Source organism: Sipha flava, unplaced genomic scaffold (genome assembly GCF_003268045.1).
Source record: "Sipha flava isolate LNK unplaced genomic scaffold, YSA_version1 39_pilon_pilon, whole genome shotgun sequence".
Taxonomy (NCBI): domain Eukaryota; kingdom Metazoa; phylum Arthropoda; class Insecta; order Hemiptera; family Aphididae; genus Sipha; species Sipha flava.
This window is the reverse complement of record NW_020273107.1, coordinates 1,989,428-2,006,095: the sequence shown is the minus strand read 5'-3', so window position 1 is coordinate 2,006,095 and position 16,668 is coordinate 1,989,428. Positions and strand designations below refer to the sequence as shown.

The 16,668-nt window shown below is 30.0% G+C and overlaps 2 protein-coding genes across 4 annotated transcripts in view; one reads left to right on the top strand and one right to left on the bottom strand.

Moving 5' to 3' along the window:
* Positions 1–608: 608 nt before the first annotated feature.
* The window catches only part of LOC112688573, a 44,843-nt gene continuing 28,783 nt past the window's right edge, over positions 609–16,668 (top strand). Inside the window, exon 1 of the mRNA XM_025561834.1 lies at positions 609–637. The gene's annotated coding sequence lies outside the window, so the exon portion shown is untranslated. The remainder of the gene's footprint in view (positions 638–16,668) is intronic.
* On the bottom strand, positions 4,482–15,778 carry LOC112688572 (peptide transporter family 2-like). Of its 3 annotated transcripts, XM_025561832.1 has the most exons (16): positions 15,415–15,776; positions 13,223–13,295; positions 13,008–13,149; positions 12,399–12,494; positions 11,586–11,863; positions 11,423–11,505; positions 11,192–11,359; positions 8,335–8,586; positions 8,022–8,270; positions 7,627–7,733; positions 7,435–7,554; positions 7,248–7,347; positions 7,014–7,142; positions 5,395–5,499; positions 5,188–5,331; positions 4,482–5,092 (listed from the first exon to the last, which is right to left on the bottom strand). In XM_025561832.1, the coding sequence occupies exons 1-15, from the start codon at positions 15,631–15,633 to the stop codon at positions 5,230–5,232; spliced, it is 2,223 nt and encodes a 740-aa protein (XP_025417617.1). In that variant the 5' UTR covers positions 15,634–15,776; the 3' UTR covers positions 4,482–5,092; positions 5,188–5,229. The 3 variants fall into 3 exon arrangements, with proteins under 3 accessions (XP_025417617.1, XP_025417616.1, XP_025417618.1); XM_025561831.1 differs by lacking the exon at positions 4,482–5,092 and having other exon boundaries at positions 5,140–5,331; XM_025561833.1 differs by lacking the exons at positions 4,482–5,092; positions 5,188–5,331; positions 5,395–5,499 and having other exon boundaries at positions 7,073–7,142; positions 7,207–7,347; positions 15,415–15,778.

Genomic DNA, 16,668 nt, shown 5'->3' with positions numbered 1-16,668 from the left:
ACTTATAACATTTCGATAACTATGAATACAACTTAATCCACATACACTGACGATACATCTATCCTAGCTTTCAGTGAAGCTCTCCTTATTGCAACCTATTGTATTAATTAATATATTAACCAATATTTGAACAATAATTTAATTTCGTTGTGTAATATAAAATCGAAAATTAAATTAAATTAATTAAAGTAAACTTAACGCTAAATAAAAAAGAACACCCTCGACTGGTTTTCAATCATAACTTCAAACCAAATTTAAATTAATTTAGTACTTTGGCGTAACTGTTGTAATTAAAAGACTGACAAAGAATGATTGAACCAAGAGAATAATGAAACTCGTGATTTCACATCTCATTCGACTTATTTTAAAATTCAAACTTAATCTAAAAAACAAACTGTTGATATACAAAATGATTGTGAACATTGTTTGGTCGTATAGCATCCAAGGATGGATAACTTGGAGTTGTATCACAAATTTCAAAAATAGTATGGATTGGATCCAGAAATAATTTATCGCGTACATGTGTTGGATCTTAATATTTTTTTTTCGAGTACATGCATATTGCTACTGATGAGTTGGGTTTAGTCTATTAGCGTTACTCTGAAAACCACAAATGAAGGTTGGCCGTTATATAAAGGTAACGATTTGAATATTATTAAAATATTTAAACTACTATTTGATTAGAATTTTTTTATTTATATGTATAAAATTATTATTAAATTAGCTTGATTTTAGCTTCAAATGTTTTCTTTTTTCTTTTATCGTCAATAATTTATTTATAATACAGTTTAAATTAAGGATGAAATTTAAAACACAAATATTTCACAAGAGTTAACAGAATCAGTTCTCCACTGATAAAGCAAACGATATTTTCTCTTAAAGTTGTTTTTTGCTTGGCTGTATTGTAAATGTATATTAATAATGTGAATTTCACTCTGAATTTTAAGTTAATTTTTTAATAACACAAAAATGTTGGAGTGAGCTGTACCAAAACTGGCATTTAATTATGCATGAAAACTTTCATAACTATTTGTGGTTGCTGTAAACTCAGTCCAAATATTAGAAGGAAATACTCTATCTTGCTCAATATATGTTTATAAAAAATAATCGTATTTATCGACAGTTTAATTTACTTTTTTAATGATTATTAAATCATCAATAAAATAATCAAATATTTCCTCTGGTTTTAAAAACGGTAAACTAAAAACACACTTAAAAATAGTCACTTATATCATTAACGGAACATTTATTACATTTATACACCTTTAATAACCCAAGCTAAAAATTTTTTTTGGATCCAACGAATTTTGTAGGTTGTGTAGAAAAATGAAGTGTAAAAAAATTTTCTTGTTCTTTTTTCTTAGCCGAGTTACACAATTTTCGTCAATCGAAATCTTGCGATCACATTTTTTGTAATAATGCTCATATTTACATTCCTCTATTATGTATAAAGTGGAAAATAGTGTAAAAAAATACTTACACATATTTAAAAAACACTTCCAACATTATATATAATCGACCAACATTTTGTGGAAATGAAATTTAAATTCGTTCTCAATGATAATTTTTTTCTCTTTTTCGCTTGACATGAAATCCATACTTTATGTTTTATACAATATTAACACTAAAAATAACACTAAAAGGCCACTATAATTATTTTATTTTATATTTTATTCAACGGACACTTCTAGTTTTGACATGTACCGTTCTACTGAGTAATAGCAAGTTATAATATGTTATCCGGTGACAACTGTCCGGATTCGTCGTTATGGGAAAACTTGAGTTGGGTAATTAAGAGAACATTAAGATAAAATATCACCGAGGACCCAAATCAAGCATTATTGAATAATAACATGGACCCAACTCGTGTTTATTTTAATCAATCAAATATCTCGGATTCAACTCAAGTTTACCCCTAGGGACGTCAAAACAATTTCTGGACCGCGAGGGCGGATCAAACCATGACAAAATAATAATTATTTTATATTATTTCGTTGGGGACATGTCGTCATTTTATCTAAGGGAAAGGGAAGGTAAATAAAGTTTATACGCTTTATATATAGGTATATATATATATAATTTATATTTTTATTTATATGTATGTGATAGAAAAACAACTTTTCTTAATTTTTTTTTAATTATTTGTTTCTATATGTTTTATAAATGTTCACTGTTTTTAATATTTTCATTTTTAAGATAATATTTATAAATAATAATAATTGTAAGTTCATAAGAAATTAAACTTCTCAAAATACATTTTATTTCTGTAGTACGACACACGAGTTCTTTTAAAATTTCATCTAAAGAGACTTCATACATATCTGTATCATAATGTGTATATGTTAGTTACAGTTAAATTCCAAAATTCTTCAAAACTAGTTTTAACTAGCCAATACTAATTTTCACAAATGATTTCATCAAAACTGATTTTGACTAGTTAAAACTATAATTAACCAGGACTTCAATGTTGATAATAATTTTAAAATACAATTTTGTAACAAAAGTCAATCAGAGACAAACATTTTTTTTATTATTTGAGTTATATGGCATTTATCGTGGCATAATTTATGAAAATAAATTAAGATAATTTCGACCGGCCGGCGTCAAATATCGACTATTATATAATATACCTAACAATGGTTAAAATAATAACAATGAAATTTTATCTCAGTAGACCTATAACAGTACCCTTTAGCATAGACGCAGTTAGATGGGAACAAAGAGAGCTTAGTTTTCCAAAATATTTTTCTAGTCCACAAATATTTATTGATCTTCCACGTAATAGGTACAGATATAAATTAAAAAATGATTCTCATTTACCAAAATTATAAAAAAAATTAGCCACCCAAATTAAAACCGTAGTTGCATATATAATCTTTAATACTTCTGTTTATTTTTGCTGCACTAATTTTAGTGATCTAGAGTTAATTATTTATACAATATATTATTATGAATTATATATGTTTATTGTTTATTCAATCTGTGGCAGCCTGGGCCATTAGATATTCCCTGTTTTTTGGTGCGGTAATTAAGTGTTGGTTTACTCGTATTATGTAAAACACGTTGGAGGTTTTTTCGGCCGATCTTCCTGTTCAGATTATGAAATTGGCGGTGATCGGTTTCGAGTCAGTGACTTGCGTTCAAACTCAACCGTCTCATTTCGTTTGACTACGACGCTCGTTATATTATGTTATATTCAAAAGTAAATCATTGTCTCGAATCAGGGGCGGCCTAGAAATATTTTACGAGGGAGGGGATTCAATATTTTTTACCTACATGTATTTCGAATTTATTTATTTCACAAGATAATAATTTTGGTGATAATTAATTTTATAGTACTCGATAGATCGACAATAGATTGTATAAATAACCCTGGCAAATATTTATAATATTAAACTTAAATTATATAAAAATATTAAGCAATAAGTTTTTTTTAAATTTGTTAACATTTCTGGGGGAAGGAGTTAAATACCCAAAATCCCACTAAGCACGCCTCTGATCTCGAGTAAGTCTAGTATTGCTGTAACATGATTCCCCAGTGCGTTGTTGGTTTTCAAAACTAAAAATGGTCATCGCTCAAAGAATAAAATACAAATATTGGTATATAAAAGCATGATAAAACAACATTATTTTTGTTACTATAATTAATTATAATTAAATTATTATAACATTATTTGTTTAAATTATTATACTACAAGTTATCAAACAGTATCACTATATGTATACAATGATATGGTCCAAAAATTTTACCTTTTGGAAAATATTCATCATATATAATTATAATATATTATATAATAATAGTATTATGTACTATAATTATAATATTAAAAAATATATAGACCAAAAAGATTTTATCAAACCTTTTATTTATTTTGATTTTTGATGTGAAAACATTTTATACGGCATTCTAATATTTCCGCTTGGACCGTGAAAATGGTCAAACGTTACCTTTTTCACGTAAAGCGCAGCGCCCACCAAAGTAACATGACGCGTGATCTGACGAGTGATATGACAAGTAACGTGTTAGTGACGTGTCATTCGTAAAATTTTATTTATAGTTATAACGGAAAATCACTTAATCGCGCTCACTAATTTGACATGTCAGATCATGTGTAATATTGTTGTTACTTGTCGCGCAAAATAATAGAGCTTGTACTACTTTTTGTTATTTGTCACGTGGAGAATTTCATAGACGTCGATAGGTTGACAACGTGTGCTACAAAGTAAAAAAGTCTTTTTTCTAAATTTCTGGTCCAACTAATCTAACCAACTCTTCAAATGTCGATTTTTCTATTCTATAAAGACTTTTAAAACGATCAGGATCGTCTAACTCTTTGAATACGGAGAATACACCACAGGAATAGCAATTTTTACGCCAAAATGGATAGACCCAGTATTTGCGCACAATAAAACTTTGATTGTAATTTAAATAATTTACTAAATTTATTGCAGTAAGAACGTCTTCATCTTCAGACGACATTATGGCAACTGAAAAAAAACATAGAAATGACTTGTCATTAGAAAATCATGTGATTTTGGTGCGAGTCACACAAATCATTTGTTATTTATTGGTCATATCATTCGTCAGATCACGCGTCATGTTACTTTGGTGGGTGCAGCACCTTATGCATACCTATTCATTAATTATTAATTATTACGTAACTCAATACCTATTATATTAAGAGAATATTATAGAAAGAGAGACGATTTTGATGACAGTTATATTTGAATATTCTACTGATTTTTTTTTTTAAAGTGAGTACTTTGTGTGCATATAAGTCATCTAATGAGAAAACTTCAATAATTTAATTAATTAAATAGTTATTGGAAGTATTCAATTTTCCACGTATACGTTTTGGTTCGGTATCAAGACTGCAGTGTGGCACAGCGGTACGAAACAGTGACTAGGATGGGGATGTTTTTACGGCCACAAATTACCGTCTGGCCACCACCGACCACTGCTGTATCCCGAATCTTACCAATCGTATGATAGCCGCTCTTCACATAACTCGACTAGACTAAGATAGAACGGTGGCATAGAATGCGTTCTTTCTTTGAACAAATATAATTTTTAAAAATGTTCAATCCTATCCTACAAATAATATAAAAAAACGTGTTTTAAATTAAAAATATTTACTTCGAATTCTACATAATAAATCTATATATTTAAGCCATATATGCTTTTACATCTTCTGACTGTCACATGTGACACTTTCCGGTTTTTTTTTTTTAATAATGTGTTTTATTGCCGCTTCGGTAAACAATACTGAAATAAGCGATTAACATCGTGTCGGCGCACATGAGACCAGAGTACAACAAATACTCGTAAGCCTACACGATACACAATTACGATATCATTAAAATGTTTAAATAGTATATCCGAAAAAATATTACTTGGTTTTCAATTGATAAAGCTGATATGATAACGACCAACAAGTTTCCGAATGCTGCGGTCAACAAATTGAATGCTGATATTAACGATTTAAAATTTAACGGGGCCTATGGAAAATAAACAAAAACAATAAATCATTGATGGATTCATGCGACCAGTTAGTTTTCCAAAGATAGTTATGATCAAAGGTGGACAAGTTAATGAAAATGATTAACTCGAGTTAAATTAAGTTGAGAGAACAAAAAATGATTAAGAAGTTAAAAGTTAACAGCTAACAATTCATAAATTTAACTTGATAAGTTAAAAGATAATAAAGAAAAAAATATTAACTTAACTCAGTTTAAAAAAAGTAAATCTATTTTTTCAAATAGTATTTAGATAACATAAAAAGTGACTGCGTTCTTTAGAAAGATCTAATTTCCTAAATTATAATAAACAATTTCATTGAATTTTTATCATAATGTACAGCAGTGGCGTCGAAGTGTTTGAAAAATACTATGATATTGTACATCAAGGGACCACTTACTGGGTGGTACTCCTTTCACCCAAAAATTACCTTTCTCTTTTTGCCCACGTCCTCTTTTCGACCAAAAATGAAAAAACAGTTTCCTCTTTTCGCCTAAAAATAATTGTATTCTTTTCGCCCATGGTTTCACGTTTTACATTTTGGAAACCACTGTCTCAAAATTAATAATTTTTAAAAAAATCATATAATAATCAAATAAAAAAATAAAAAAATATATAATTATTAATAATAATTAATAATAATTTAATAAGTGTTAAAAATAAGTATTTAAAATAGTGTTATCGAAGTAAAATAACTAATAAGTTATTTGATCAGGTTACTACTTAAATAGTTTGTTTTGTTGTTGTAAAATAATACAAATATTCATATTAATCATGACTTTTAAATAATTATAACGTTTATTAAAGTGTTTTTAACTATATATTTTAATAGAATAGTCGGCACCTTTATACGCTTTTCTCGACTGAATATATTAATAACAATCAAATACGTGATTTTATCGAATATCAAATATGATTTTTTAAAAATTATTAATTTTGAGAAAGTGGTTTCCAAAATGTAAAACGTGAAACCATGGACGAAAAGAATACAATTATTTTTGGGCGAAAAGAGTTCCGCCCCACTCACTACATCGTATTTATTTATCTTAATAGTTAAAATTCTTTATACATAATATTCTGGATCCACGGCCAGCACCCAATACCAAAAGATGTGTCCCCAATCAACAAAATCTAATGTGACACCTGATGTACAGTGTATACGACCATTTTATTTTACATGATTATTTGATTTTTATATTAATATTTACGCATAAACGAAAAATTTCAAAATCTTTTAACTTGATAGATCATTTTTAAATCAATTGTGAAAAGCTAAGTAATTTAAACTACCATTTAATCTAGTTAAGTTAAAAATAAAAAAAAATAAACTTTTTAACTTAACTAGGGTTAACTTTTTAATTAGTTAATGCCCACTTTTGATTATGTTGTCATAGTATGTATGACAAATAAAATCAATTACCTAGATATTAATGTTGGCCTTCAGAAACTCTGTTAAAGTTTAAATTATATTTCTTATTAAAAATTAAATAATTACCTCAGTCATTGAAAATTCCAAACAGCTAACCATAAAAATGACACCAGCTACGGTCATGCAAAAATACTGCGGGAGCTGCCAAAGTAAATGAACACGGTTGCTTTCATATTTTGCAAATAGTTTAGTGTCCTGTAAATATAATATTGTATAGTCAACTTGTTGTACTTATATTGAATTTCTTTATTGTACAAACAATATAAACTACCAAATATCAGTTACTTAATATAAATTTACTATTTTTTGGTCATTTTTCTGTAAAATGAGCGTATAAAATGTAGCTGGAAATAACTCAATATACATGGGAAACACTATTCCATTCCAACACAAACTATACCTACAGAATAAACGTAACACACAAATAGAATATAAAAATAATGTTATTTGTGATTATTGTAATCACGCAGAAGCAAACAGTACTCACTTGCCAATTTTCATTGGGATGAAATCCATTCCACGAAATGATGGAAATCGATGTACGTTTTTGTCTCCATTTTCCAATGAAATATTGTCTTCAAAGTCTAAAGAATAGTCCATCAAAACTCTAAAAAAAAGGAATATTCTCTGAATTTAATTTATACTGTAGTATAAACAATAGTTATTGTATTTTATACACCTCAAAATCGGGTTTCCATGTTTGTTTTTCGTTAAATTGTCATAAATACCAATGCGGGTTAGTTCAATCGTGGTTAAGTTTGAACGTGTCAAGTAATAAGAAATCTCCTGGGGAAAAAATAGTAAGTTGTGAGAAGCTGTTAAAGAATAATGTTTCAAAGAGTCGTTTAAATATAATATGATTGATATTCATTTAAAATGCTGTTAAATAATGTAGGTATTCGGAATTACAATACCATATACTTTATTATCGATATTGTCTAATTATTCAAGTCAAATTGAGTAGATAGACCAATATAATTTAGTTTATTTTTACAAGATTTACTTTTAAGTGGCTGAACACAATATTCAAGATGAATTTTCTTTATGTAAATGTATTTTGACGAAAATATTTACTTTTCCCTCGGCGACAGTCACAGTAGTGTTAAGTGTAACATTTTCAGGAACGAAAGTGCACGCAGCATCGAACTGTAATTTGATTTCAACGATTTCTTCTTGTGAAATTGGCATGTAGTTAACATTAATCATTTCAAGAGCGCCTAATTTATCCACGTGTAACGTAGGTGAATGCAATATGACGTTACAATCGAACCCATTGTAAATATTAAGACGACCCTCTTTTGGTGGTATTACCGGATCGTCTCCCTGTAATGAAGCGTATGAGCGCTTGTTATTTATCAAGCACGAATGATGTAACGGACAGTCTTACGTTGATTTCGAATTGGAGAAGAGCCGCAAAAATAAAACCTATAACGGCTAGACAACTGCTCAACGTAATATTTTGTAATGGTTTTCGAACACCGAGCTTTTTTAACAATGGGTATAACGTATAGTTGAATAGGAAAAGAAATACCAATCCAAAAATTGATGTTATCATTTGCATTTGATCCGCTTTGATTGACCAGTCCAAATATTCCAAACGGCCGTCCATCAGCGTGGCCTGTAACGTCCACCGAGAACTCTGCGGAATAAAATGAACACTTGTTTAACTGTCGTGGAGATCCGTTTCAATTAAATTCACTATTATACTTGGTGGACAGTGGGGAATTTAAGAAAAAATTCTCTGAGGATATAAGTTACAAAAAATTCAAAAATTATTATTTTGTTACGAACGGATTAGTGGGGAAATTCGTTCTCACACCTCCTACTAGTAACCACATAATGTATTAGTTGTACTCGTATATAAACATACAACTAGATAATTTGGAAATATTACGAGAGAAATAAAGATACAATTAAATGCATTATACGCTATTACGTTTATAATTACTTACGGAGCAGAAACATGTAGTAACCGGAAGAAAATAAACTTGGAGAAAAAAAATCCTTAGAATAATCCAGTAAAAGTCAAGGAATACTGCTGAATTGAGGATAAGAAAAAAATAGAGAATTAGAGGTAATCTTCCAGAAATGAAACATGTAAAATTAATCCAGAACAAAAGATTACAGTGGTCAGTATGGTGATTACACATGGCAATGACAAAGAACCCAAAGGGAATAAACTTTTTGGTATGAGATTAGAAGAGGCGAAAAGAGACGTATAGTCATTAAATGGAGGTCAAAGTTAGAATTTAAGAGCGGTCGACTGGGAGAATTTAAGGGTTAGTTGTATGACGGGATGGACATAGAACTAAGACTTAGTACCGTAAATACCCAAAAATAAAGAAAAAATAAAATATTATAGTAAAAATAAAATAATAATCATAAGTTTTTGCAAACATAAATCTGATTTAATCAAATGTATTTATCGAGAGGTTTTACGTTATTTTTCATATTTCACGATATATACATTTCTAAAAAAAAAAAATTGAAAAATTATAAGGGTCAAAAAAAAAAAAATTATAACATTGAATTTAATAATAAAAAGATCAAATAAAATGTCAATGAAAATCAACAACGTTAATAAAATAATTTTTAGCCTGCTCTTACTCTATAAAATTTTAAAAATTCATATAATCATTGTTTTATTGTTATATTTTGTCTTAAATAATCTTCTTTTTTATATACCATCATCCGTCTGTTTTTAATTACATGAATACTTCATTGTTTAATACAAGTTTCTTTTTGTATGTTTTTTAAAACATTTATAAATTGGATTATATTTGGGTGTGCTGAGTAAAACATACTGTTAAACTTGAGTGAAAGGCTTCACAACTATTCGTAGTTCGAATTATAGAGACTGAATTCATTGCCCACGCAGAAAACAGAAAGTTACGAACAGGTTTTATGTATGTATTTAATATATAATCAGAAAATTGCTGTACTTTTTCATCTTCGGGTTAAATTGATACAATATCTCCGTAAAACAATCCTCCACTTGGTTTTAAAAATGGAAGACCAAAAAAATATTTTAAGAAAATACTGATATCTGAATTTTTTTTGTATTCTTGACTTAAATCAACCGTTTGAATTTTCCTCCACCAACTTTGACCTAAATGAAACCTGCATCCTTTCATTTGAATTAGCGGCCAAACTAAAATTATTATATGCTTTAAAGCATGTTTATCGTACATATATTCGTTTAAACAAACCCGGACGCAATTCATGTAGTAGATTAGATAAGGCCGGACACAATTCGTGTACTCGCTTATCAAATATTTTGTCGGAATGCAATTCGTGTGTAGCCATTAATTATTAGTTTCAAATTGTTCATGTTTGTAGTATTGATTTCCTATTATTATTTCAGCATTTTATTTTATTCATTTTGTAAATGATAATTTTAATTATGTATTCCATTTAATTTTATTTTAATTTTATTTCATTAATTTTGTTAAAAAGAGTTATAAATGTACAATGAAAATTAAAACTGTGCACTAAAGTTCTGATTTTTGTTTTTAATTGATTGAATTGTGAAATTTTGTTTTGACGTAATTTCCCAACTTCCCCCCCCCTCAAAAAAATCCAAACACTCCCTTGCAAGGGTGTCAGTTTTTTTACGAACACGTTGCGGTAATATTATGCAACGAAAAATATGAGATTTCCTAGTTTACGGAAGTAAATAATAATAAAAGTAATTAAAGAAGTATAAAATTCAACAATTTTTTTTTAAATTTTAGTACTTCTATTTTAAAACTAACTAGTTATTTTCAATGTAAGTAAATTTCTTTGTATCAAACAGTTGAGTATTTAAGTGAACTTTTTAAAGAAAAGTTATTGAGGATGTTTTTTTTTTAGTTTGGTGTCTCGATCCATCGTTCTTACATCTTCCCCCTCCCCCTCACACTTGAAGCCCTCTCAATCACCGTTTCTTCCTCGTTAAATCCATTACTTGCATTACTGCTGTCAGATCCATGTGGGTCCATGCGATCTTTAACCCTTCCTTGCACCATGATTTTTCAGCGCCATTCCATAAATTATAATCGTTTTTGATGAAAACGTAAATGACATATTCTTCATTTTAAAAGCAATTAATAATAAAAAGTATTTTATCGTAAACGGATGGAAACTGAATCAAAAATGATTTATTATTGTGAAATGTTCTAATTTAGGGTGGAGAAAATCAAATTTTTTTGTATTCTATAAATGAAATTCTGTCTACGTGCCTTACTGCTAGTTTGTGTACTTACTTGTTCGTACAGCGCCCAATACATTGGATATGCCGTGAACACAGTGATCACGTTTAGAAATGTCTTCATTTCCGAAATTTCGGTTTCAGTGTACTCGTCCTTAGCGTTGTCAAGCCAGTGATTATTGCGCGGGGAACGCGAGGAGATGCACTTTGCGCGCAGCCCGTACTTGAAACAACAAATAACGAAATAAATTTTTGTCGCAAACGGTACGAACGAAACACAACTTACAAACATACAACCAATCGTTCTGAAAACGGCGTGATTGTCTGGCTTCATCTTCGTGCATACGTTTCTGCCGGAAGCTAATACGACTAAGTGTAACAATTTCATTAGATTCTAGTTTGGTGTTTTCGTCGGTTATTACTTAAGGCTTGTCACAATTGCGCTTTACCTGTGGCGATCAACATCAACGCAGCCGGCACTCCAAACGCCAGAGGATAAATATTATTTTTTCTAAAACGATGTAGTACGCTCTCTCGTAATTCGAGCGTCGCGAACGACGTCGCCAACGCACCGATACTTACCGCGATCATGAATTTTACAATAAAACGCTGGAACTGTTTCACGTGTTGGGGTAACTGGAATTGATCGCTCCCAAAGGCAAAAACGCACGGTTTTATTCCACCCGCTCCAACCGAAATGACCAACAACCCGAGAAGAGCAATAACTCTAAAAAGTAAAAAAAAAAAAAAAACACAAGATGTAATCACGACTTCCAACGTGATAAATATTTACCATAGGCGTAACTTCGAATTAAGTGTAGGTCTTGGATTCCGGACCCTTCCTGCATTAACTCTTGTTTGTATGCTCAGAGAGTGACTATACACATCGAGAGTTTTTGACAATTTTATGTCTTTTTATTTAACCGATAACTATAAAATATAATATCCTTATAGTCCAACTACTATTATGTAGGGATGGGGAAGATAACTACTATTAGCTGGTTGATAAAAATATTAAGATACCGTAAAACTTGTTTAACTTCCTAGTCCCTAGTTTTAGGTCCTTACTATTAATGATCCCATTAATGTTAATTTACTGTTCCGTTTTCATACTAAAACTCTAATTTAAATACGGAGCTGTTACCCATCAGCTCAACTAAATATCAAATCCAAGCGATTCTACATGATCCCTTATAATTTACAGTTGCGCCACTGATATTTATTTATAACGAAATATTTTTAGCATAACATTGTCTATTCACTTTTGAATGTTGAGACTGAACACGTTTGTTGACATCGATGCGCTGGTGAGTATCATACTTCCCAAAACATTCACTGCTGATAGTCTTATTATTGTTCTAAAAAAACACGTCGACTTAAAATATAAGACAATACGTCAATACCTAATGATATTTCTTTGGATATTTTATGTGGGATATTTTTTTTTGCTCATTCTAACTCTAGAGTATGTCTAGATAATCAATCGAAACCTATTTCAAACAATAAACTTCTGGGAACACTCTAAAAATGTAGTCATGGAAACGAATTATTCAACAAAATCTGAAGTTGTAGGTAGGTGCTCATTAGCGTTTACAGCTTTGTGTGTTTTATACAATTTTTCGGGTTGTTTCTTTACTTACTAAAAAATATAATAATTTATTTTCATTGGTATTGGGGTTAAAACAAATAATTTATGATATTTTAGGAATATTATTAATTTTATGATGATATACAGCCTTATACATTTCGGCAATATTTATATATATTCAATATTTTCGATTGTATTATCTCCTTTGAAAAAAAATATAGCAAAACCAATTATATTACAAATTATCACAAAATTATATTTGAAAAAAAAAAATATTATGTACTTGAATTTTCCCCAATACGTATCGGCCAAAATTGCACCAACAAATGACATAAAGTAAGATAGAAATACACAACTGTGATGTATTATTGTCGATATGTCTTCATTAAAATATAATACTCTCGTTAGATACAAGACTAAGACAGCTGAAAATCGGTTATTCGGAAAATTAGAACAATAAATTGAATTAATGTTAAATAATTTAGATCATTAACTTACTTCTGAATACGTAATAACTAAATTGTTCGCATAACTCAACGAGTAAAATTATCCATACAGACTTTGGGGTTTTCTATAACACAAAATAATGTTATGATTTCTAGAGTTATTAAAAACACAAATAATTATTGCAGCTGCGCTCTTAAAATTTCCCGCGTATATTTATAATAATATAGTATAGTATAGCATAAATATACTTTCTAAACTGTACCCCTTGGACCATAATCCTGTAATATAACGTGTAATAAAATTAAAATAAAATAAAAGTGTTCTTATGTATGCTGATAACGACCAATTAGCTGTCAAAAATTGTGCATACAGAGCATAAAAAGACATTCGCAACCAAAACCAATAAAGTATGTTTAACTTTAATCATTACAATTATATTTGATATAACATGTTTCGAGCAATAATATTATAAACGGTTTGCAATAAAGGAGTAAAAAATTATCAATTACTAATAAAGTACCGTACTTTAAGTGGGTGTAATATATCATTTTTTTCTTTTCTGGATTAGTGTTTACGGTATAACTAACTTTTTTAATTTATCAGTATACGACGTATCAAAAGTAAAACGTATTCCACTTTCCTTAGAATATTTACTGTGCACTATGTTATAATATCGAATAAATACGCTTTGTACAATATATATCAAATAGTATCAATCCTATAAGCACATCAGTACTGACAATACTAGAAATGAATCGGTAAAAACACAATGAACTACATTTAAATAAATACACAACTTGTTATATTTTCTTCTTTTAAACTAATGATTTGTGTATAATTTTACCGTAAAAATGTATCAGGAACGTCATGATGGTTGTTAAACGTGATATACGATTTTGTAATGAAATTATTGTATTACATTAGTGTAATGATTTTAATAAATGTCTATCGATAACGTAGTGTATTTGTGTGGATTTAAAATTATTCTACCAAAAAAAAAAAATAATAGATTGACAGTTGATCATTTTTCAACTCAGGTATAGAATGTAATAGTCGTAACTTTAGTTTGTTTAATACTTATAGAACAATAATAATTCAACTATAACAAAACCTTAATAACATTTTTGTATAACTTTATCTGACACTTTCTAATCACTTAAACGTGAAGACTATGATTATTGCAGACTTTTCTTCGATTACCGATGGATAAATGCTCCAGAAATCTCGGGATACGAAATGCAGTCGGTTGTATTCACCAACGAAAGATAAACATAATTATGTTATTGTTAAATATTTGTATCTTATTAAATTATCTTGTACATTATAATCTTGTAATAACTCAGTCGTTTTTAAACCACCGTTAAACATACCACTATGAAATTTAACGTAAAATATGAATGTGATTGAACATATTATAATTGTATATGACGAAAATTCATTTCTTGCAATCCCATTTGAAATTTTTGTAAGTTGTATTTATTATTGTAAATACAGCAGAACTCCAATTATCCAAACGCCAATTTATCGGACGTCCAATTATCCGGATAAGAAAAAAAAGGTTTATTTATTTTAATAACTCGTTAATCGTAATCGTATTTCGATAATGTGTAGGCTAAGTCCACGTATTAGGGAATTGCGACGTAGATAATTGTAGGATATTGTTGATACGAACACAAATTGGTAGTTGTTTATGGACAAAAATATTGATATAGGATACAACATACTTTCAGATGATGAAATAGTTCATAGCTTAGCTGGAAAAAGTGATAATGAAGGAGAGAAAAATAAACTGCGGTTTATTTTCCTTTCCTTCATTGTAATGATGACAGTTTGATTGAAAGTAAATATAGGCAATCTTATTCTGAGGCTTATTATCCGGAAATTTATTTATCCGGACCACCCTTAACAATAATTAGTCCGGATAATCAGTCTTCTAATTTAGTACTTATTAATTTATAAAATTTTAAAAACATAAAGTCAGGTCTCTTTCATTATTTATAACAGTTATATTTATAACACGTGAATCATAAAGAATCCTATATTAATAAAGGGAAAGCGACGAAAGAAAAAAAAAATGAATTTATAAAATTAAATAACGTTTGCGACATAAAAGTTAAATAATACAACGCATCATGTGAAATTGAAATTATTCGTTAATTATTAAAAATAACAGTTTATAACACGATATATAGTTATGGATTTTGGAATCTTATGTGAAAATTTATTGTGCACGTTCTACTTACCAATGTCTTATTTTGATCGTAGCACATCAAACCCATAGTAAAATAATTTACTTGGAAAAATATCGATTTATTTTTAAAACACTTTACAATAATATGGTTCTGAACAGAAATGTTTGTTACCGATTGAAATAAACGTGTCTGAATTCTTATACATATGAATCCAATTAAACACGAACAACCACCACGAATGTGATAACTGCGGTTCTCAAACATTTCCATGGACCCCGCGAAACCCCGCCCAATTCACGCATAATTTCGTATACAAGCAGTGGGTAAATATCAAGTTGACAAATTACAATTTTAAAACAATGGCGTTGATGTTAATCGCAGTGTAGATACGATATTAAATTGATTTTAAGATAAAAAAAAAAAAAAAATGAATATTATAATAACTAATTAGGTATTTGCTGCTATTGTCGGTGCTGCACATAAATTTCCTGGCGCCGGGCGTAATTCACACAACCGCTTTGGTTGAGAACCATTGAATACTGATTAAACATATTTCACAACGCGGTTAGTGTTCATAATTTTTTAATATTTTTTTTTTTTTTACACAACTATTATATTTCGTTTAGTCGCGCGTGTTGTCGCGATTAATTTTAGGCGGTCAAGCGCGTAATGTTTCAGATAAGTGTTGACAACGGAGAACGCATTCCAAGTGTACTATTACCGCCGCATCGGCGGGTGATACCTCATCGGTGCAGCGCTGCGTAATCGTAACCAATTCGAAACCATCCGATTGTCCGGAACAAACGAGCTCGCTCCGAGCGAACCGTAATGCCTTGTTTACACGTGACGAGTACTCGGCCGAGAGAGTCAACTCGACCGAGCACTGTCCTGCGTGAACTTAAGGAACTAGTACTCGGCCTAGTACTCGGCCCAGTAAAATGATCGAGCGAGTGAATAGAAACCGTTTCTATTCACTCGGCCGAGCGGCTACAGCTACTACCAAAATTAACTGTACTCGGTGTGCATAAACCGCCAACCGAGTAGATCTTGTAGTGAACTTATGTGTCACTCGGCCAAGCAAATAAAATATGTGTAAATGCTGACTCGGTCAATTTCGGTATTGGACCGAGCAACATAACGAGTGACACGGCCGAGTACTCGTCACGTGTAAACAAGGCATAACCCTGCAATGTATTTTCGATACGTCGACAACAACAGCCGCTGCTGCCGAAGCCACTCGGTGCGGTGCGCGCATCGCAATCGAAACCTTCGAACGAAACGTTCTGTTGCGGCCAGGGGAAAGGT

What these genes read in the sequence shown, in the direction of transcription:
- LOC112688572 (XM_025561832.1), bottom strand. Translation starts at nt 15,633, where the DNA reads ATGGAAATGTTTGAGAACCGCAGTTATCACATTCGTGGTGGTTGTTCG. An exon ending in GAACGATTGGTTGTATGTTT is followed by an intron (nt 11,360 to 11,422) that starts GTAAGTTGTGTT and finishes TGTTGTTTCAAG; the next exon opens with TACGGGCTGCGCGCAAAGTG. An exon ending in TGACTGTCGCCGAGGGAAAA is followed by an intron (nt 7,734 to 8,021) that starts GTAAATATTTTC and finishes TTTTTTCCCCAG; the next exon opens with GAGATTTCTTATTACTTGAC.